The following is a 22,978-nucleotide window of genomic DNA, read 5'->3' on the forward strand; positions in this document are numbered from 1 at the left end:
TATAGGCATTAAAACTTATGCCCGCCATTAATTCAAGCTGGCCGATCCTATTTCATGAGATCTTGACATCAATTTAAGCTAACTTTAATGTTTATGGAATACAGTTTAAAGTATTCTTCCCTAGGCAGGTAACTTTGACCTTGTTGCTCTAAAGAATCTTTTTTATGAGAACTATAGCGTTGCCCGCTTAGTCACGCTGTATACAGTGTAACCTTTGAGATATTATTCCTATCAAAGGTTAGTTTGCAGACAATATTCTGTAAATGCTTGACCTATGTCGGTCAACAGCACGTAAGCGTGATGATGGGGGCGTTGTAGGCCCAGTCACACCCTACTTTAAATACTAGGTTCTGATTTATGCTATTAACATACGTGAGACATTTACACTTTGCTCGCTATTAGACCATATCCGTAATTTATGTTCCCGTTCAATAGGGACGAATACAGCTTATGTTCATATCATTAGCTTGACCTTTATCGGTCAATAGTACATAAGTGTGTTGGCAGTTGCGTTGTACGTTCTGACACAACCTATGAAACTTCCTGGCAGATTAAAACTGTGTGCCGGACCGAGACTCGAACTCGGTATCTTTGCCTTTCGCGGACAAGTGCTCTCCTGCGCAGGAGAGCTTCTGTAAAGTTTGGAAGGTAGGAGACGAGGTACTGGCAGAAGTGAAGCTGTGAAGAGGGTGCGTGAGGCGAGCTTGGGTAGCTCAGTTGGTCCGAGAAAGGCAGAGGTCCCGAATTCGAGTCTCGGCCCGGCACACAGTTTTAATCTGTCAGGAAGTTTCATATCAGCGCACACTGCGCTGCAGAGTGAAAAGCTCATTCTGATACACCCTACTTTAAATATTAGATCCTTATTTCTTGGTAGTCTATGCGAGAATTCCAGGACGCTCACAATAATCCTCATCCTAAATAGTTAATAGCCTTGTAGGCAACATCCTAAATAGGTAATATCTGATACACTAGAGTGTGTATTTCGACAATTAGCGTGGCATAACCTATTTGAATACATAGGGTCTTGAACCCACTGCTAACTAATAATCAATCATTTCCCTTAAGACTTTTGTTCCCTTGTGACTACATACAGTGGACGCTCGTACATATTATATTTATAGTTAGTGTATGTTTGGTTAAGTTATTACAGATTTCCTAAACACAGCGTTGACCACCTGTGTATAAAGCCATAAATGATGCCCTAAGCTTTACACACCCAGTCAGCCATAAATGCGTAGTAATGTAGTGCCATAAGATAACTACCTTAGTCAAATTTCGCGTTAACAAAGTGACGTTTTACTCCATGTATAATGGAAATTATTTTATTTGCACCTTCTCCTAACCCTGAGAAGTTCTCGCGTTACTGACATATAACCTTGTTCATCCCCCGCTTGAGATCGTGCGGAATCATACCAACATAGCGGTGATCATATGTGGTTTTTAATCTAACAAGCTGAACGTAACGTCTAAGTAAATTTCGTATCAGTTAATAAGGTCTCGGTTTACAGTTAACGCTCATCGCGATTCTATCTACTTAGTGCCTTGTTCCCTCACAAATTTCTACATATACATCTACTTCTACGTGAAGACTATGCTATGATAATAAATTGCCTGCCACAGGGTTCAGTGAACCACCTTCAAGCTGTCTCTCTACCGTTCCACTCTCCAACGGCACGCAGGAAAAACGAGCACTTAAATTTTTCTGTGCGAGCCCTTATTTCTCGTATTTTATCGTGTTGATCATTTCTCCCTATGCAGGTGGGTGGCAACAGAATGTTTTCGCAATCGGAGGAGAAAACTGGTGATTCAAATTTCATGAGAAGATCCCGTCGCAACGAAAAACACCTTAGTTTTAATGATTGCCACTCCAAATCACGTGTCTTGTCTATGGCACTATCTCCCCTATTTCACGATAATACAAAACGAGCTGCCCTTCTTTGTACTTTTTCGATGTCATCAGTCAGTCCCACCTGATGCCGATCCCACACCGCACAGCAGTACTCCAGAATAGGGCGGACAAGCGTGGTGTAAGCAGTCTCTTTAGTAGACCTGTTGCACCTTCTAAGTGTTCTGCCAATGAATCGCAGTCTTTGGTTTGCTCTACCCATAATATTATCTATGTGATCGTTCCAATTTAGGTATCTGTAATTGTAGTCCCAAAGTATTTAGCTGAATTTACAGCGTTCAGATTTGTGTGACTTACCCCGTAATCGAAATTTAGCTGATTTGTTCTAGTACTCATGTGAATAACTTGACACTTTTCTTTATTCAGGGTCAATTGCCACTTTTCGCACCATACAAATATTTTATGTAAATAATTTTGCAAGTTATTTTGATCATCTGATGACTTTACAAGACGGTAAATGACAGCATCATCGGGAAACAATCTAAGACGTCTACTCAGATTGTCTCCTATGTCGTTAATAGAGATCAGGAACAATAGATCGCCTGTAACACTTCCCTTGGGGAACGCCGGATATCACTTCTGTTTTACTCGATGACTTTCCTTCTATGACTACGAACTGTGACCTTTCTGACAGGAAATCACGAATCCAGTCGCACAACTGGGGCGATATTCCATAGATAGTTGCGTTACAAGACGCTTGTGAGGAACAGTGTCGAAAACGTTCTGGAAATCTAACAATGTGGAATCAATTTGATAGCCCGTGTCGATAGCACCCATCAGTTCATGATTACGAAAAAAGCGGTCCAACTAAAACATTCATATTTCTTTATATACTACACGAATATGTAATAAAAATGGGGGTTCCTGTTATAAAAAAACGCAGTTGATATCCGTTTGAGTTATGGCAGCGCCATCTAGCGGGCCAAACATAGCGCCATCTGGTTTCCCCCTTCAAGCTAGAGAAGTTTCGTTCTTTGTAGTTTTTTCGTTTGTCGCTTATTTCGTGAGATATTTGGCCCGGTCACTGTCAATGGACCACCCTGTATATGCATATCGCCATCACCGCTGTGTAGTACTAGCTAATAAAATCTTGCCTGAATTGTGTACATGCATGAAGATAAGTGAAAACATTGAAACATCTCTGTGAAGTCGTTTCATAAGTCGCTTGTCGAATTCTGTGCAACCTATTCATTTTACTACCTGATTTTAGCTCAATTCATGAACTCTTCCAGAAAGACTGAGCACTCAAACAAGGCCTATTGATTATTATATGTGCGTTTTAATGTGGGTTTCGGTTTTGTTTTGTGGGAATCGCTGAGATGGTCATCGGCTGCTGGGAGCAGACGATGTTGTTTCTCGTTCAAAGTAGAGCACTGGATGACCAACGTAGGTCTCCAATTCCTGAACAGAGAGGTTTCCCCTTCTTAGTCGACGGCTGTGTCGAAAGCTGTATTTGTGTGTGAGGTTGGAGGGCTACCCCTCTGCCAGCTTCCACTGCACGAGGAGCTAGGTAAGAGAAAGGGGCACCCTTCGGTGAACGCTTGGTGACCACGGATCGTAGCTGTTAAGGGGGGTTTCAAGTGATAGGAATCAGGTTGAGTTAGGACTTCGTTATGTTTAACTGACGAAATACTTAAGAACTTTAGCTAAACTGAAGCGTGTGAAGCGAGTTATTTTTTAAAATGATTTTTAGTCTTATATATTGTTGAAATTGCTTTTGTCTGTGTGTGCCGATTTTGTGCCACGTGTTTGGCAATCAATGACCCTTCTGGTTCACCACGACACCACAATAGGCTTTGTTTTAACAGTTTGCTTGTTTAATGAGCTATAATTTCTACAAGAATATCTGTTCTTTCGTGCGCTTTTTACAAAGCAGCACAACAGTTTGAGTCAGAATGCACCACGTGCTCTAGTTCGGCCGTTTGCAAGCAGCAGACCCCGTTAGTATGTTAAATAATGATCGCACAGCCTTGTGTATTGGTTAAACCTCTGTCCAGAATAGAGCATGCGTATAATCGTAATGCAAATCTCACTTAGATATTTTTATGGTATTAATGCAAAGGAGATGATAGTATAATTGTCTCCCACCCCCGTCTGCTGTGTTTCTTCTTGCTGTAGTTAAATTATGCTCTGTTTCAGTCTCACGTATTTCTTACTTAAATATTTCGAGTCAGGCACGAGTTATGTGTAGTTAGGATGTGCAACCAAATATTTAGTTACAATAAATAATCTACGTTAAAGATAAATTCTTACCCCCTTACTCTGATTTCCAATCCTGTATTAATAAAGTTGCTTCATGAAACTTCCTGGCAGATTAAAACTGTGTGCCTGACCGAGACTCGAACTCGGGACCTTTGCCTTTCGCGGGCAAGCGCTCTACCATCTTTTTTTTTAATTGAGCAAACGGAGAGTACATATATATATATATATACACAAAGCAACAGTTCTTCAAGGTACCAGTTAAACATATATAAATGAGTGTTAGGTAAACAAATTATTAGAATAACATTAAATACAACAAAATATAACACATCCTGTTTTCTTTGTTTTTTTTTTAATAATTTGTATTGAACAAACTAAAAGTGCATATATATTCACTATGCAAGAGTTCTTCAAGGTACCATTTAAAAAATGCAAATGACTGTTAGTTAAACAAAAAAAATATTAAAAAGAAAAACATTAAATACAACAAAATATAACATTCTGTCTCCTTCCTTTTTTTTCTTTTTTTTTTGGTCGATGCATGAGAACGTGGATAATGGTGTTGTGACAGGTAGGCATAGTACACCCCAACTTTCGAGGGGGGTCAAGGAAGACGCTGCGGAGATAACCGGCAAAAGTTTGTCGGTAAGATGGTTTTCGGGTGAGGGTGCTATGCGCGGTCACAACTTTGTATCAGAAGTCAAGGACTGTATGTGGACCACTCTAAAAGAGGTATTCTAAAGCCTGTCCTCGAAACCAGATGAGGGCATGGTGCTTAGCAAGAGGGTAGTGAAATGTCTGGGGCAACAACAGGAAATCCGGGGTTACCGACGTTGGCGGGTCACGGAGGTAAAAGCCCACGATTCGTTGGATGAGGAGCCATACGTTTTGTTTCAGGGGGCACGTAAGACGGTGCTCGTCGGTGTCTTCGAGCTGACAGTCAGGGCAGAGTGGGGAGGTGGCCAGTCCTATGCGATAAAGTCGACTATTAGTCGGGAATTTTCCATAGACTAAAATATACCAGAGTGCAGACACAGACGACGGTAAAAAGGGTGCATGCACACACCCTCAAACCGTGCGCCAGTGAATGTCAGGATGCTGTAGCACCATGGGCTCGTAAGGGGTGGACAGCTTAAAAAAACGATAATAATCTTTTGTACGGGGAGGACGGGTGACTGGAAGATCGGCTCGAACGTAGCTGAGTTCTATGAAACAATTGGCGACGTGGTACAATAATGGAGAAATAGGTGCCACATTGATCGGTGGGTCAAGAGAAGCTGTTCGGAGGATATCTAAGAGACTGCGTGTTAAGGACGGGACCGGCCCCTGCCAGTGTCGCAACAGAGTGTGGACAAAGTGTGCAGAAGATCGTGCCCGCACGTTGACCAGTCCGACGCCACCTTTTGCAGGAGGCAGTGTTAGAGTGTTGTAGAGGACTTTGAAAAGTGCCCCTGCTGACACGAAATATCCAAAGGCTGATTGGATGCGGCGGCCAAGGAGTAACGGCATTGGGAGGATCTGGGCGACGTGTACCAGTTTAGGGGCGACATACATGTTGACATAGGACACACGTTGGAGTTGGTTTAAGTTACGGTGCACTTGACCGCGGACATGGTGCCGAATCGACTGCAAAAGCCGCCGGTAATCCAGGGCGAATGTGCGGTGTGTGGAGCTCGTAAATTCGATACCCAAGTAACAAAGGATGGCACTGACTGGGAGTGGGGTCGGCACCATAGCCGGGAGGCCGCGCCCATTGTGCATCATAGTCGATTTACGGACATTAAGAATGATACCAGAAAGACGTGCATACTGGTGGATCCATTGGATGGCGTCATTGAGTTCCGTGGGGGAACGGGTGAGAAAGAGGAGATCGTCCGCATAAGCCCTACAGTGAAAGGTGTAGTCACGCAAAGTGAGGCCCTGCAGTCTAGAGGTAAGTCCAGTGATGAGGGGCTCAAGTGCAATGGCATATAGTAAAGTAGACATAGGGCATCCTTAACGCACAGAGCGGCGTATAGGAATCGGTCCTACAAGCCTCCCATTGACTTGTACCATCGAGACCGCGGGAAGGAGTAACCGGCGAATGGCATCGACAAAAAGCAATGGGAACCCCATACGTGTCGCCACCATGAGGAGGAATGGGTGTCGAACGCGATCAAAGGCACTCGTGAAATCGACGGATACCAGTGCTGCACGAAGGCGACAAACCGACGCCAGTGTAATGAGGTCACGGCATTCTCCTAGCGCTGTTTGTAAGGTGGCCCCACAACCACGTGCAGTCTGCTCAGGTGAAAGAACCGTAGGTAAGACGGTGCGTATGCGCGCTGCTAAGAGGCGTGCATAGATTTTATAGTCTGCATTCAGTAGTGTAAGGGGGCGATATGCAGAGACATGAGACCCTCCCTTCGGTTTAGGCACAGGTAGAAGAATGCCAGTGACGAATTCAGGTGGAATTGGGAAGGACGGAGTAAAGAGTCCCTGAATCATTTCCGTCCAGCGAGGAAGCATTAACGTGGTGAACGCCCGGTAAAACTCCACCGGGAGACCACCTGGTCCGGGTGATTTGTTCTTGGCCCCCTTGCTGATCGCATCTACCACCTCTTCTGCGGTGACTGCAGACATCATGGACGTTGACTCCGCTACAGTGAGGGTCCGATCAGGGGAAGGACGGAGATCATCAGAAATGGGCGTCGCCATCGGTTCATCATCATAAAATTGGCGATAATGTTCAGCAAAGGCAACACCACTGCCGCCTGTGTTGTGTGGTGAACACCATCAGAGGTCGTGATGTTGGGGACGAACAGTCGACGTCGACGACTATGGTCGGATGCGGCATGGATTGTGGATGGGGTTTCGTCGTGGAGGAGGTCTTGTCGTCGGGAACGCACCACGACACCATGCAGTCGCGCACGTTGAAGAGAGAGGAGACGAGCTTTAGTACGTTGACGTTCCCTATGGGTGTCAGGTGATGGAGTGCATCGAGCTCACGGAGGACGGCGTAGTGAAAATTTGTGGTGACTGACTGAGGTGGCAGAGCCAGGGAACAAATGACGGCGCAGTGATCCGAAAATGAAGGGGCCATCGTTCAGCTTGGGCGACTTCATTGCCAAGGTGGGCAGAGACATAAAACCGGTCCAGTCTGCTCGCAGAATGTGCTGTATAATGGGTAAAACCGGGGGTATTGTCATGAATTTTCTCCCAAACGTCCACTAGATGAAAATCTTCGATTAAGGTGAGCAGCGCCGGGCATGGCGAATAACCAGGCATTATTTGGTCCTGCGGATGGAGGACACGGTTGAAATCGCCTCCCATGATACGGCGATCATAGCGTCCAGAAAACAGGGGCGCCACGTCATGTCCGAAGAAAGTGGACCGCTGCCGACGGTTCGTGGAGCCAGACGGAGCGTAGATATTGATGACGCGCGTGTTGAAGATGGTAACAGCCATGCCTCTTCCACAGGGAAGGATTGTCGTGTCCTTGAGTGGGATTCCTTCGCGTATGTAGAAAGCCACTCCACACCCTGACTGATCACATGTGGACGTGTATGAGTCGTAGCCGTAGACTGGTGGTAGTGTGGCGACGCGTACTTCCTGAAGAAGGGCGACGTCGACGTCAGAGGCCCGAAGCATGTCACATAGGAGTTGCAGCTTGAGTGCAGTGCCGATCATGTTGATGTTCAGTGTGGCAAACCGGTACGTAGGTTTCAGTGGTGGTGGACGCGCATCTACCATCACCAAGGGAAGTAAGAGGAGGGCACCGACAGGAAGTCCCGTCCCATCAGCTGCAGTGCCTCGCTTTTGATGTTAACAGGCAGCCTTGTCCGGCGGAGGCAACTCATCCGGAGGAGGGGGCGTATCTTCGTCAATGTCATCGGCCCATGCTCCTGTGCCGTGGGTCTGTCCAATGTCCATGGGAATTGCGTCGTAGTGAGAGAGATCTGGAGTTGTCGGCGGGGAGACAGGCGTCTCAACCGGCGCACCGATCGTTACATTGTGCGTGGCGACCTCCATGGTGGTCCCGTCCTGCGAAACGTCTTGTTCATCGTGAAAGTTGTCCGCCGACCTCTGTGTGGAAATGTCGGCTGGTTGGGTGTCGTCTTCGTCGTCGCGGGTGGCGACGCTTTGAGAGCCCGTGGGCGAACTGCGACGGCGTTTGCGCCTACGTGGCGAGTGTTGTTTGCGCACGTGTTTCTCAGTGTCGGACGACGGCAAGGAGGAGCGTCGCCCTGGTTCGAAGGCGTCGGTGGGTACAATGAAATGGTCAAACAGGTGAAAAAGTACTGTTCTCCTCAGCGTCCGGTGCGGGAGCCTGTTCGGCGGCATTGTTGTCAGGTGGGACGTCCGCACAGGGACCGTTGGACGTGCCGATCGGAAGGACCGGGCGACGGACTGGACGAAACTGTAGACGTGGCGAAAGCCGGTGCGTAAGTGACCGGCAGGGCGGTCATCGTGGGTGTGACGGACGCTTCCGACAGCGGGAGCTGCGCGACACGTCGTGGAATGCATTCAGACCGTAGGTGACCTTTCCCGCAACCGGAACAGGTCCGAGGTTGGCAGTCGTACATTATAATGGCACGGCAGCCTCCGATACGTAGATAGGAAGGCACGTGTTTCTGCAACTCGATACGGACCTGTGTAACACCGTTTAAAACTGGATAGGTTTGAAATTGTACCCATCGTTCGGCAACATGTTCCAGAACGTTGCCATAGGGTCGGAGCGCCTCGATGACGACGTCTGCAGGTAGTTCGAACGGCAGTTCGAAGATCCTTATCGTCCGTGTGCCGAGACCTGCGTGATCGACGGTAACGGGTCCGACGTTGCCGTCGGAATGACAGAAGCGCAGTCCACGTTTTGCCTCTCGAAGCACCTTGTCGCACGCCGCATCGTTGATCATTTTGACGTAGACGGTACTGCTAACTATGGACAAGTGAATACTAATTAGATCCGTTGGTGGTATTTTAACTTGATCGCGAATAAATCGTTCTACATCCGGGGCCTCGGGTCGGGCGAAGTCGGAACAAAAGTTGAAACGTAGTGTCTTCTTCCGATAGTTGTGCGCCATGGTGGTCTAGAAGGGAGAACGGCACTGACAGCGGCCGAAGTAAACACAAACACACCGTGCGCGCCTCGCCCGCAGCGCTCTGGCGCGTGACCGCCTCGCAGCACTGCCGGCGGCAGACTATCCACGTGAGCTACCGAAGCACGACTCACGCCCGGTCCTCACAGCTTTACTTCTGCCAGTACCTCGTCTCCTGCCTTCCAAACTTTACAGCAGCTCTCCTGCGAATCTTGCAGAACCAGCACTCCTGAAAGAAAGGATACTGCGGAGACATGGCTTAGCCACAGCCTGGGGGATGTTTCCAGAATGAGATTTTCACTCTGCAGCGGAGTGTGCGCCGATATAAAATTTCCTGGCAGGTTAAAATTGTGAGTTCGAGTCTCGGTCGGGCACACAGTTTCAAGCTGCCAGGAAGTTTCATATCAGCGCACAATCCGCTGCAGAGTGAAAATCTCATTCTGGAAGTTGCTTCATGCACGACACGGAGTGCTATTTATCTGGCTGCTTGAAGAAATTTGCGTACTTGTAATTAAATTATTTAAGTAATTAAACTAATATTTTCCAGGTCCGTTTTATTTTGTAAATGGTTAGGAAGGGCTTGGGCTGGTGGCGACCCTGAATTTCTGATTTTTTATCATTATTTGTGTGAGAAAAGCAGCTAGAAATGCAAGTAACGCATATGGATCGACGAGAAACGTCGTAAAGATAGTAATACGTTACAACGTTTTGCAGCAGGCACTGACGTGTTGATAGCCACCAAGACCCTCCAGTATCGGTCCATCGCGTTGGGTGTGATGCTTCCTCTGATAACGAGCTGGACGCTGCAACCCTGGAGGCTCGGCTACGAGGGCTGTGACGCCGGCCTGGCTGCTCTCGCCGGCCTCACTGACGCCACGGCCAACGACCAGCTCGCTATGGACCTCGCGTGCTTCGTCGCTGCCGACTGCATCGACTCCTGCTCTGCGTCGGGGAACGTACGCCACTGAAAGCCCCAACCACCAATCTTACATCTACTACTCTTGCACTATTCTTACATTCGTTCTTACACTGCCATTCACTTTTCCTATACCTCGAGACAACATTCCATTAGAACTACCGACGGCCTTGGGAGAGCCAGTCATGACAAAACTCTGCCATCTGGTGAGCAAGATGTATGAGACAGGTGAAATACCCTACGACTTCAATAAGAATATAATAATTTCAATCCCAAAGAACGCAGGTGTTAACAGATGTGAAAATTACCGAACTATCAGTTTAATAAGTCACAGCTGCAAAATGCTAACGCGAATTCTTTACAGACGAATGGAAAAACTGGTAGAAGTCGACCTCGGGGAAGATCAGTTTGGATTCCGTAGAAATGTTGGAATACGTGAGGCAATACTGACCTCACGACTTATCTTAGAAGAAAGATTAAGGACAGGCAAACCTACGTTTCTAGCATTTCGACACTTAGAGAAAGCTTTTGATAATGTTGACTGGAATACTCTCATTCAAATTCTAAAGGTGGCAAGGGTAAAATACAGGGAGCGAAAGGCTATTTACAATTTGTACAGAAACCAGATGGCAATTATAAGAGTCGAGGGACATGAAAGGGAAACAGTGGTTGGGAAGGGAGTGAGACAGGCATGTAGCCTCTCCCCGATGTTATTCAATCTGTATATTGAGCAAGCAGTAAAGGAAACAAAAGAAAAGTTCGGAGTAGGCATTAAAATCCACGGAGAAGAAATAAAAACATTGAGGTTCGCCGATAACATTGAAATTCTGTCAGAGACAGCAAAGGACTTGGAAGAGCAGTTGAATGGAATGGACAGTGTCTTGAAAGGAGGATATAGGATGAACATCAACAAAAGCAAAACGAGGATAGTGGAATGTTGTCGAATTAAGTCGGGTCGGCGTCAGAGGCCACCACGCAAGAAAAATTGCCGTTGGTTGAACTTAACAAATTGTAAGAGGTTGAACGCAGTAAATAGTAATAAGAAGTCGAGGAAAGCTAATGAGATCCGCCTTCCCCAAGCACTCCACTCGTTGCCCTTCGTCTCGCCGACGCTAAAAGCAGCAACACGAATCCAAGTCACTGGAGAATCGCGAGATGTCAGAATGGTGGAGGTTTCTCTACTTGGAATGAAATGCACTGATCTTAAAGCTTGCTCGATCCGGTTTACGACGAAGTCGTGCACTGTGGTGACCACAACCCTTCCATCCGGCAGTCTACATCTACATCTACATTTATACTCCACAAACCACCCAACTATGTGTGGCGGAGGGCACTTTACGTGCCACTGTCATTACCTCCCTTTCCTATTCCAGTCGCGTATGGTTCGCAGGAAGAACGACTGCCGGAAAGCCTCCGTGCGCGCTCGAATCTCTCTAATTTTACATTCGTGATCTCCTCGGCAGGTATAAGTAGGGGGAAGCAATATATTCGATACCTCATCCAGAACCGCACCCTCTCGAAACCTGGACAGCAAGCTACACCGCAATGCAGAGCGCCTCTCTTGCAGAGTCTGCCACTTGAGTTTGCTAAACATCTCCGTAACGCTATCACGCTCACCAAATAACCCTGTGACGAAACGCGCCGCTCTTCTTTGGATCTTGTCTATCTCCACTGTCAACCCGACCTGGTACGGATCCCACACTGATGAGCAATTCTCAAGTATAGGTCGAACGAGTGTTTTGTAAGCTTCCTCCTTTGTTGATGGACTACATTTTTTAAGCACTCGCCCAATGAATCTCAACCTGGAACCCGCCTTACCAACAATTAATTTTATATGATCATACCACTTCAAATCGTTCCGTACGCACGCTCCCAGATATTTTACAGAAGTAACTGCTACCAGCGTTTGTTCCGCTATCATATAATCATAAAATAAAGGATCCTTCTTTCTATGTATTCGCAATACATTACATTTGTCTATGTTAAGGGTCAGTTGCCACTCCCTGCACCAAGTGCCTATCCGCTGCAGATCTTCCTGCATTTCGCTGCAATTTTCTAATGCTGCAACTTGTCTGTATACTACAGCATCATCCGCGAAAAGCCGCATGGAACTTCCGACACTATCTACTAGGTCATTTATATATATTGTGAAATGTCCACGCGTGCCGCCAGCGTGTTCTGGCACTGCACGGACCTGGCTCCTCCTGAGTACCAAACTCGCCCAATCACACGACCCGGGAAAACAACGACGTCGCCCCAAAGATAGGGCTCAGTAATAAAACAGAGATAATCAAGAACAGGTGTTTATTCGGACCACAGTAGAGAAATTTAATAACAAAGGAAAAATTCTCTTCAACAAAAAACTATTACAACTTCTGATACAGGCCTGGAACATTGCATAAACGTATAGAGGCATGAAGACTGTGCCACTGATAGTCGCTAAAGACAGAGCTGAGCGTTCGGCATTGTTGGCCGACAGGTACGTCTCGCGGTGTCGATGGAAAGTCGTTGGTCCCACTGTGACGGCTTCCGACCGGGCTCTGACTGATGGGCTGCTAAGAACCGGCGCAGTAACTGGCCCAGAGCTCCGGTGCAGCTGACTGCCGACTTGTTGGCTTGCGCCGGGCTATATACCCGGGACACGGAAGATCCAGTTCCGCACACGTCACATGGCCGAGGAAATAGGTCCCTGGCTCGGAGGACCTCTGGCGACGATTTTCTTGCCGCCTGTCGTCCTTGTTCGACGCTGGCCGGGGAGGCTACGCCATGCACGTATGCAACCCCGTAATGCTTCAGTGTCTAAGGGGTTGTCGGTCTCTTTAGGCGAACGTAGGGTACATGGCAGCATATTCGTCATTAACATGTAGGAGGTACAACGCCTTCCGTAGAATGTGTAAGTAGCGTGAAGCGCACTTTGAATGTATCCCGATGGCTGAAAGAGCCACACGCACTTTTAATAAAAAAATGCTATCAGACACTGAAATCAGCGTAAAAGATTTGGTCGCCACCAACGCTAGTCACACAACAAATAAGAGGTTGCGCTGAGTTGGATAATTATTTAATTTATTCATAAGAAAACTCACAAAAGAACATTCATTGTAAAGTAAGTGATAAAAATGGAATGTAATTATTAATATGATCCACGCATTGTACTGGTCAATCAAATATTGAATAAAGTAAAGAGTGCGTGAATACTGTGCATAAGGCAGCTTGCAGCAACATTGCTGAAAACTTGATCTATTCCAGAGCATTTGTTTTAAATAAGAATAGGTTACTAATTATTGGACCTGTGCACATGGAAACGCTATGGATGGGCTAACAAGGAAAACAACTCGGTAAATGGCGTAGTTAACTGAGACGCAGCATCGGTACACTGGATAAGATTGGAGGCAAAATTATTTATTCCTTAAAACATTGATGTAATGCATCTATAGACTGCTGTTGCCTGGTAACTTAAGTACAATTGCTTGTGAAACGCTATACGTTTCACAACAGACTCGTGTGCCCACGTGGTTCGTGGAGACACAATTTCTACGTACTGTCGCCATATTTTAGTAACATCAAACCACGCAGTCACAAACAATTAATATCTTACAGACGACACATTTGAATAGACACAGCATAATGGCAGAGGGCCAAAGAAGTCTAATTGTAACCCATGTGGATGGTTTCCACTGCGCATAAAGTAATGAGACAAAGAAAATTCACAAAGAAGGAAAAATTGCCAAGATTCGGAAAAGATTAAAATACGTACATATGGAGTTCCAGGCACACAACCAAGAGCTCTTCAACGTATGCAACATCTTTGTACTATGTTCTTCTTACAATCAACGTCAAGTTGGCGTTAGGAATCAAACTGAAAGTCTGCAAAAGCATTGCATTCCTTGCTGCGACCCAGCAAATAAATCTTTATAAGATGAAATGCGAGACCAAATTCTAAAAGCTCTCCTCTTGCTATGAGACAGCGCACCACGCGGTTAAGTCAACTCACCCTTCTTCGAAGAGACTTCGGCTGCAAACCCTCGGCGAGCTGGAAACAGACTGATCGTCTCACACACTCCAACGTCTCACACGCGATCCCATGGCCAGGAAAACCCAAAGATGAGGCTTCCGCCACCAACCTAACACCGGTAATTTTACCACAAGGGGGGGGGGGGGGGGGGTCGGCAAACCTCTTTGCCTACCTGAAAACTACAGGGGTTGGCCACTTTGTACGACTACCGCTGTTTCTCTGCAGCAGACTAAACTACCGTATAGCAAGATCAAACACTCCTCCGTTCATTCACTCGCGCGCATGCCATAGAGTTCTGTATCAGTGGAAAGCAAATAAAATGATAATGAAAGGGGACCACAGGACCCTTTCATATGCTTTCCTCCTCTCCGAATTCCCGGTTCGTTTGATGTGGAGGCGTTATTCTAATAAAGTTCCAGAGCCTCTGTAATGCTGTTTGAGTTTGGAGGGGAATACCAAGTGGGCTGAGGCGTAACTGGGAATTTTGAATAATGAAGGAAGCGTATTAGGATAGTCTGAGCAGTTTTCCAAATCCATAGTGTCAAAGTGGCGCAGTGGTTGGAGGAGATCTGGGGTTCGAATCCCGGCCTGGGAATAAATTTTCATTCTCGCTTCAGTCTGCAAATATACACTACTGGCCATTAAAATTGCTATACCACGAAGATGACGTGCTACAGACACAAAATTTAACCGACAGAAAGAAGATGTTGTGATATGCAAATTAATAGCTTTTCAGAGCATTCACACAAGGTTGGCGCCGGTGGAGACACATACAAAGTGCTGACATGAGGAAAGTTTCCAACAGATTTCTCATACACAAACAGCAGTTGACCGACGTTGCCTCGTGAAACGTTGTTCTGATGCCTCGTGTAAGGAGCAGAAATTCGTACCATCACGATTCCGACTTTGATAAAGGCCGAATTGTAGCCTATCGCGATTATGGTTTATCGTATCGCGACATTGCTGCTCGCGTTGGTCGAGATCCAATGACTGTTAGCAGAGTATCGAATCGGTGGGTTCAGGAGGGTAATACGGAACGCCGTGCTGGATTCCAACGGCCTCGTATCACTAGCAGTCGAAATGGCAAGCATCTTATCGGCATGGCTGTGACGGATGGTGCAGCCACGTCTCGATCACTGAGTCAACAGATGGGGACGTTTGCAAGACAGCAACCATCTGCACGAACAGTTCGACGACGTTTGCAGCAGCATGGACTATCAGCTCGGAGACCATGGCTGCGGTTACCCTTGACTCTGCATAGAGACAGGAGCGCCTGCGATGGTGTACTCGACGACGAACCTCGATGTACGAATGGCAAAAAGTCATTTTTTCGGATGAACCCAGGTTCTGTTTACAGCATCATGATGGTCGCATCCGTGTTTTGCGACATCGTGGTGAACGCACAATGGAAGCGTGTATTCGTCATCGCCATACTGGCGTATCACCCGGCGTGATGGTATGGGGTATCATTGGTTACACGTCTCGGTCACCTCTTGTTCACATTGACGGCACTTTGAAGAGTGGACTTTACATTTCAGATGTGTTACGACCCGTGGCTCTACCCTTCATTCGATCCCTGCGAAACCCTACATTTCAGCAGGATAATGCACGACCGCATGTTGCAGGTCCTGTACGGGCCTTTCTGGAAACAGAAAACTTTCGACTGCTGCCCTGGCCAGCACATTCTCCAGATCTCTCACCAATTGAAAACGTCTGGTCAGAGGTGGCCGAGCAACTGGCTTGTCACAATACGCCAGTCACTACTCTTGATGAACTGTGGTATCGTGTTGAAGCTGCATGGACATCTGTACCTGTACACGCTATCTAAGCTGTGTTTGACCCAATGCCCAGGTGTTTGAAGGCCGTTATTATGGCCAGAATAGCTAGTTCTGGGTACCGATTTCTCAGGTTCTATGCACCCAAATTGCGTAAAAATGCAATCACGTGTCAGTTCTGGTATAATATATTTGTCCCATGAATACCCGTTTATCATCTTCTTGGTGTAGCAATTTTAATGGCCAGTACTGTACATCATAGGTTCTTGGGAACTGAAAAAATGTTCGGAACCATATGGTTTCATTTATTTAAAGCATTTACGCTCCAGATCCGGGCAGGATCCCCAGTTCCGCTAGATGCGGAGATGCACTTCTAACACAGTTGCGGAGCATCTGCAATGCTGTCCTAGTGAGTGAATGCCAAGTGGACTGAGGCATGAATGGGAATTAGGACTGAGGAGGGAGGTGCGCTAAGGTAGTCTGAGCGGTTATCCAAAGTCACTATGCCAGGGTGGCGCAGTGGTCAGCGCATCTGCCTAGTCGGCAGGAGACCCCGGTTTGAATTCCAGGCTCAGTACAAGTGCTTATTGGCCGCTTCGGACTGCACGACTATATAAGCATCAAGAACAAAAATGTTTCATTGTACATACCTTTGTTATACCGTAACAGAGTTTCGACCACACCACATTCAACAGTCGAGTAGTAGGGAGTGACGAGGAGAGAAGAACGCTGATTGTTGTGATGGCGTGGATGGTGTTTTTGTGGATAAACAAACAAATAAAACAGTTCGGTCACTATGTTCTTCGTATCGTTTGAACCGCAGAGAGGCTGTGATTAATACTGAGTAAACTACGAACTGCTCGTTCTTATTTTAGCGTGACAAAACTAGGGTAGATTCTCGTGTGTGCAATGGACGACAATCGGTGCGTCACTGGTGAAAGAATGCTTGTGCGCTATATGAGGTTCGAACATTTAGAGGACTGTGCTTAGATGGGAGTAACTACTGAAAAGTATCGTATCACTCATTGAACTTAAACTATTGCCGATAAAGATGCTGACTGTATAATAGGACCCCTAGTTAAGGCTCTCGTAAAAATAGCAGAGGCAAGGTTAGACTAGTGACGGCTCGCATAGACGAGAATGAAACATGAGAACAGCCCAGTACGTGGTAGTGGGACAAGTACCCTCTGCCATTTACTTATCAGTGGTTTGCAGAGTATGGACGAACAAGTAGATTTACATGTCATTAAAAGTTTCATAAGTGGCCTCAAAGATATACACCCTTATTCTCGCGCAACGAAATTATTACTTCAGTTTCTCTAGTATTTGCACCCATCAGCTTTATGTTCTGTTACTCCCTTCAAGTAATAGTACAAGATGAGCCTGAAAAGGTCGGTGCATGGTCTCCGAAAATTAAGGAAACGTTAGTTACGAACAGAATACCTTCAGAGTAGTCATCATTAGGTGCAACTCACCTCTGACATCGTTTGTGAAGCTGTTGAAAATTGTCAGTAAACGCTTCTTATGGAATCTCCCGAAGTAGCGTGGTCACGCCTTGTTGTATACCCGAAATGCCTGTGAAGCGTAAGCCATTCAGCATTAAGTTAAAGCGAGGAAACAAAAAGAAGTTATATGTAAGTCAGCAGGCTTAATGTAAGTCTGCAGGCTTTCGTGGACGTTGTCACCGAAGTTAAAATGTTCTGGGTTATTACGCCGCGTCATACTTCTTCTAAAAGGATCAATGTTTCGACCCTTCTGCTGGGATCTTCATTGGGATCTTCCAGTGTCCACTACTGCTAGGAAGAAGTCATATGGCGCCCAATCTGGATAATAAGACGGTGTTCAAGAACTGCTTGCGTTGAGCGAGAAAGTTGAGCCTGCGGATATCCAACAATACGTGACCATGGTGCTTCGATAGATTCCACAAGAAGTGTTTTTCTGACAGTTTTCAAGAGCTCTACAGCCGTTGTCAGAAGTGTATTGTAGCCAGTGCTGCTTCCTATGAAGACCCGTAAACGTATTTTATTTCTAACTCTTGTTTCCTTTGTTTTTTGAGACCCCTAACCGAACTTTTCAGACACACCTAGTATTATGAGAAATCTGAATAGTTGACGTTGTGCAAGAGATTAAATTTGTCTACCACGAACAGTAATTTATTATTCAAACTTTTTCATGTCTCGTTAATATTAACAACGTCTTCATCCTACCATATGAGTGAACTGCCTGCTTCCCTGAGACCGTCCTCATTATATTCCAAGGTGTTTTGATGTTGCTCTGAGATTTATATGTTGTACTCCCATAGTTGATACTCTAAACTTCTCTAATAATATTTCTTATGATATTAAAAAAATGTTATACCCTGTTACTAATGGATCTTAAACGTACTGCAATCTTTGATAATATTTCTGATTTCATTGCATGTTATTGTGATGCGTTGTGTCCTGCCTGTTTGTCGCTAGTTTTTGTTAATCTTGCTTGTTGTATTAATTTGTAGTATGCATTTTACATGCTTACGTTTTCTGAATGGATTGTAAAACATTTTATAATTTTACATTCATCTGTTAATTTACATTTTATTTTATTGGCGTTTTTATGTAATCTCAATCCAGTTTTATTAGCCTATTGTCACATAATTATTTAATGGAAACTTGTTAGGTTTTATCAAGACTGTAATCTTTGACCTATAATTTCTTTGATTTATTTTGCTGTACTTGTGTCAATGTGCCATCATATTTTTATCATGTTACAATTTTTGATTTTATATTATCTTGGCAATTATGGTTTCCTGTGGAAACTTCTGTTAAAGCATGTATGGAATATGGTACATCTGCGACAATTTTCGTGAGTATTTTGATCAATTTTAGGTTTTTTCTGTTTTTCGTCTTTCGTTTGGCATTTTCACAGTGTCCACTTTTGTACGTTGTACAGCTGCCTTGCCTTTGATGATGGCTCAAAACCGAAACCGGTAGAAAAATAAATTAACATTATTACAAACAGCAGGGCGTTATGCATTTTTCAAAATTAGTTTTAGTACCTTAGTGGACATTAGTTTCTTTAAAAATACAAAACAAACAAAATACTTCTTTATGATAGATTATTATTTATTCAGGTTTTTGTTAGCGTTGCGTGCTATTTCTTGGTAGTGAGTAATTTCCAATTTAAACGTTCATTCTCAAACCACTACATTTCAGGTGTTCTTTAAAGCACAATTCCAATGATATACTTATTTGACATCAACGCAATAAGGTTGCATATGAAAAAGGCGTACAATCATAATACAGAACTTGTACATTCAGCAGAGTGTTCAAATGTATGTGAATTCCTAAGGGACCAAACTGCTGACGTCATCGGTCACTAGACTAACACACTACTTAAACTAACTTATGCTAAGAACAACACACTCACCCATGCCCGAGGGAGGACTCGAACCGCCGGCGGGAGGGGTCGCGCAGTCCGTGACATGGCGCCCTAAACCGCGCGGCCACTCCGCGCGGTCAGCAGAGTGTAATCTAGCCTGCTGAATGTACTTCCGTGCTATGGTCATACCACATTTTTATATACATCTGTATTATGTAGATGTCATGCAAGCACACTGACGGAAAAAACGCAAAAACCAGAAGAGCGGTGCGTTGTACACGAAAGATGGTAGAAGTGTTTGTACACCTGAAAGACCACGTCTATCCAAATTCCGCGCCAGTCGCATAAGAGTGGTCCCACTAGCGCCATTTTGAGGATGCACATCAGTTTACTTTAGGTACACACTGTCGTCAGCGTGTAATATTATTGGGATTTCCGTCGTGTGGAAGCTGTGAGTACCCTTGGAAAGGCATTCACCTATCTGTATATTAAATTATCAACTTAAGAGGTGAGACCTATTCTTTGAAAGACGTTTTATATAATTTACGTAACTGTAAAGATGCGCATCTAGCGCGGACGCTAATAAATCGTTTGCGCAGTCAAAGAAACATTTTAACAGAAGCTGAACTGAACGTTCCGCTTTGATCTAAATAAAAGATGACAGTAAAAACCTTTGTAAATCTTCAGATTTTATCGTACTTCTGCTTGTAATGTGAAAGCGTAAAGAAGGTCGTCTTTAAGCCATAAAAGTGAGCGGTCTTGCCAGCGTGCAGACAACATTATTAATTAATAAAATTAGAGTAATTTATGTTCGATACTGTAAACCGGCAAGTTATTGTTATGAAGGGGTTGATTGGTGCAAGAATTGTCTCGAAGGAAGGAGAAAAGTAATGACTGTAATTTGTGACAAAACAACGATAACCAAGAAGCTAACGCAGGACAGGCTGAAATCTGATCACACCATACAGTTGGAAAATTACTTATGTAAGTTACACTGTTTATAAATAAGCCCTAATTGCTTGTGAGGATTATTTTAATATATTTAGTGTTTACCAGATTTCTTATTCTATTCTTTTCCTTTACTTTTTTCTACCTCCACATCATGTTATTTTTATAAATGTCAAACAGCCTTTACTACAGCAGAGAATACTGCGGCATCCTGGTCGTAGACACAAGGCCGCTCCTTGTCTCCTATACAACTCATAGCTGCCCCATTTATTAATGATTTCATTTGCAAATGCAAATTTTTTTATTATTCATTGTTAAAGGTCCCTTAGGTAATTATAAAATTCATACTGATTGTTGGGTTGGCAGGAGAGCCAACACCGTGTTACTACAGGAGGCCGAAATGCACGCCGATTTAACTCACGCAGGCGGGCGTGAGGAGGGAAGAACTATACTGATGTGAGGTCTGGAACATGACAAGGAATGAGAATTCAGAAAGCGGACGTAATTAGTTTCATACTTAACTTTACTCCATTAATGATGAACGTCGCTCTTGAGGGTGCATGAGTCACAATATTATCTGTTCAGATTATAGTAACTGAATATGGCGCCTTGCTAGGTCGTAGCAAATGACGTAACTGAAGGCTATGCTAAACTGTCGTCTCTGTAAATGAGAGCGGATGTAAACAGTGAACCATCGCTAACAAAGTCGGCTGTACAACTCGGGCGAGCGCTAGGGACTCTCTCTACACTAGACCTGCCGTGTGGCGGCGCTCGGTCTGCAATCACTGATAGTGGCGACAGGCGTGTCCGACGTATACTAACGGACCGCGGCCGATTTAAAGGCTACCACCTAGCAAGTGTGGTGTCTGGCGGTGACACCACGCTGATTACGTAAGTAAATCCGGCTTGTCCTTTTCCGAATAATAGAGGCGTTTGCGTAATCGAAAACTAGCCTCCTTCTGACAACGATCACTAGTCGACCAGATGACGGACGTCTTCGACAGCTTTCGTGTTTCCTGTGGCAAAGCTGTGCCAAACTGGGAACACGACATTCTAGTATGAAACACAATATATACATAATTATCAGACTAAAACTGAAAAAAATTGAAATATATTTAACTTATTTCTTTTTATTTTGTCATACTAGAAGCGTTAGTTACCTCTGAGACACGTCATGGTGAGTTGACGTTAGTGAATCCTGCCTTTGGGGTGACAAAGGTACCGTTATCAACACCTCACTGAGTTTGAACGAGGTATATATATACAGGGTCAGTCACCTAACATTACCGCTAGATATATTTCGTAAACCACATCAAATGCAGGCGAATCGATTCCACAGACCGAACGTGAGGAGAGGGGCTAGTGTAATTGTTTAATACAAACCATAAAAAAATGCACGGAAGTATGTTTTTTAACACAAATCTACGTTTTTTTTAATGGAATCCCGTTTGTTTTGCTAGCACATCTGAACATATAAACAAATACGTAATCAGTGCCGTTTGTTGCATTGTAAAATGTTAATTACATTCGGAGATATTGTAACCTAAAGTTGACGCTTGAGTACCACACCTCCGCTGTTCGATTGTGTGTATCGGAGAGCACCGGATTACGTAGGGATCCAAAGGGAACGGTGATGGACCTTAGGTACAGAAGAGACTGGAACAGCACATTACGTCCACATGCTAACACCTTTTTATTGGTCTTTTTCACTGACGCACATGTACATTACCATGAGGGGTGAGGTACACGTACACACGTGGTTTCCGTTTTCAGTTACGGAGGGGAATAGAGTGTGTCCCGACATGTCAGGCCAATAGATGTTCAATGTGGTGGCCATCAATTGCTGCACACAATTGCTAATCTCTGGCGTAATGAATGTCGTACACGCCGCAGTACATCTGGTGTAATGTCGCCGCAGGCTGCCACAATAAGTTGTTTCATATCTTCTGGGGTTGTAGGCACATCATGGTACACATTCTCCATTAACGTACCCCACAGAAAGATGTCCTGACGTGTAAGATCAGGAGAACGGGCTGGCCAATTTATGCGTCCTCCACGTCCTATGAAACGCCCGTCGAACATCCTGTCAAGGGTCAGCCTAGTGTTAATTGCGGAATGTGCAGGTGCACCATCATGCTGATACCACATACATCGACGCGTTTCCAGTGGGACATTTTCGAGCAACGTTGGCAGATCATTCTGTAGAAACGCGATGTATGTTGCAGCTGTTTGGGCCCCTGCAATGAAGTGAGGACCAATGAGGTGGTCGCCAATGATTCCGCACCATTCATTTACAGTCCACGGTCGCTGTCGCTCTACCTGTCTGAGCCGGCGAGGATTGTCCCCGGACCAGTAACGCATGTTCCGTAGATTCACTGCCCCGTGGTTTGTGAAACCCGCTTCATCGGTAAACAGGTAGGACTGCACTGCATTCTCTGTTAATGCCCATTGACAGAATTGCACTCGATGATTAAAGTCATCACCATGTAATTGCTGATGTAGCGACACATGAAACGGGTGAAAGCGGTGACGATGCAGTATGCGCATGACACTACTTTGACTCAGTCCACCGGCTCTCGCAATGTCCCGCGTACTCGTGTGGTTTCATGGCAACAGCAGCTAACACACCAACTGCACACGCTTCTCCTGTGACGGGCCTGTTACGGACCCGTTTGCGTGCTACGACATACCTGTTGCATACAGTTGGCGGTAGATGTTTTGCAATGTGCGGCACGTTGGATGCTCTCTGTCCGGGTACCGTTCTGCATACACCCTGCAGGCTTC

At 45.3% G+C, this 22,978-nt stretch overlaps 1 protein-coding gene across 1 annotated transcript in view; it reads left to right on the forward strand.

Moving 5' to 3' along the window:
* The first annotated feature begins 9,962 nt into the window (after positions 1-9,962).
* Positions 9,963-22,978, forward strand: part of LOC124716850 — a 74,116-nt gene continuing 61,100 nt past the window's right edge. Inside the window, exon 1 of the mRNA XM_047243403.1 lies at positions 9,963-10,132. Coding sequence (XP_047099359.1) covers positions 9,963-10,132 — 170 coding nt within the window. The remainder of the gene's footprint in view (positions 10,133-22,978) is intronic.

Source organism: Schistocerca piceifrons, chromosome 9 (genome assembly GCF_021461385.2).
Source record: "Schistocerca piceifrons isolate TAMUIC-IGC-003096 chromosome 9, iqSchPice1.1, whole genome shotgun sequence".
Lineage (NCBI taxonomy): Eukaryota > Metazoa > Arthropoda > Insecta > Orthoptera > Acrididae > Schistocerca > Schistocerca piceifrons.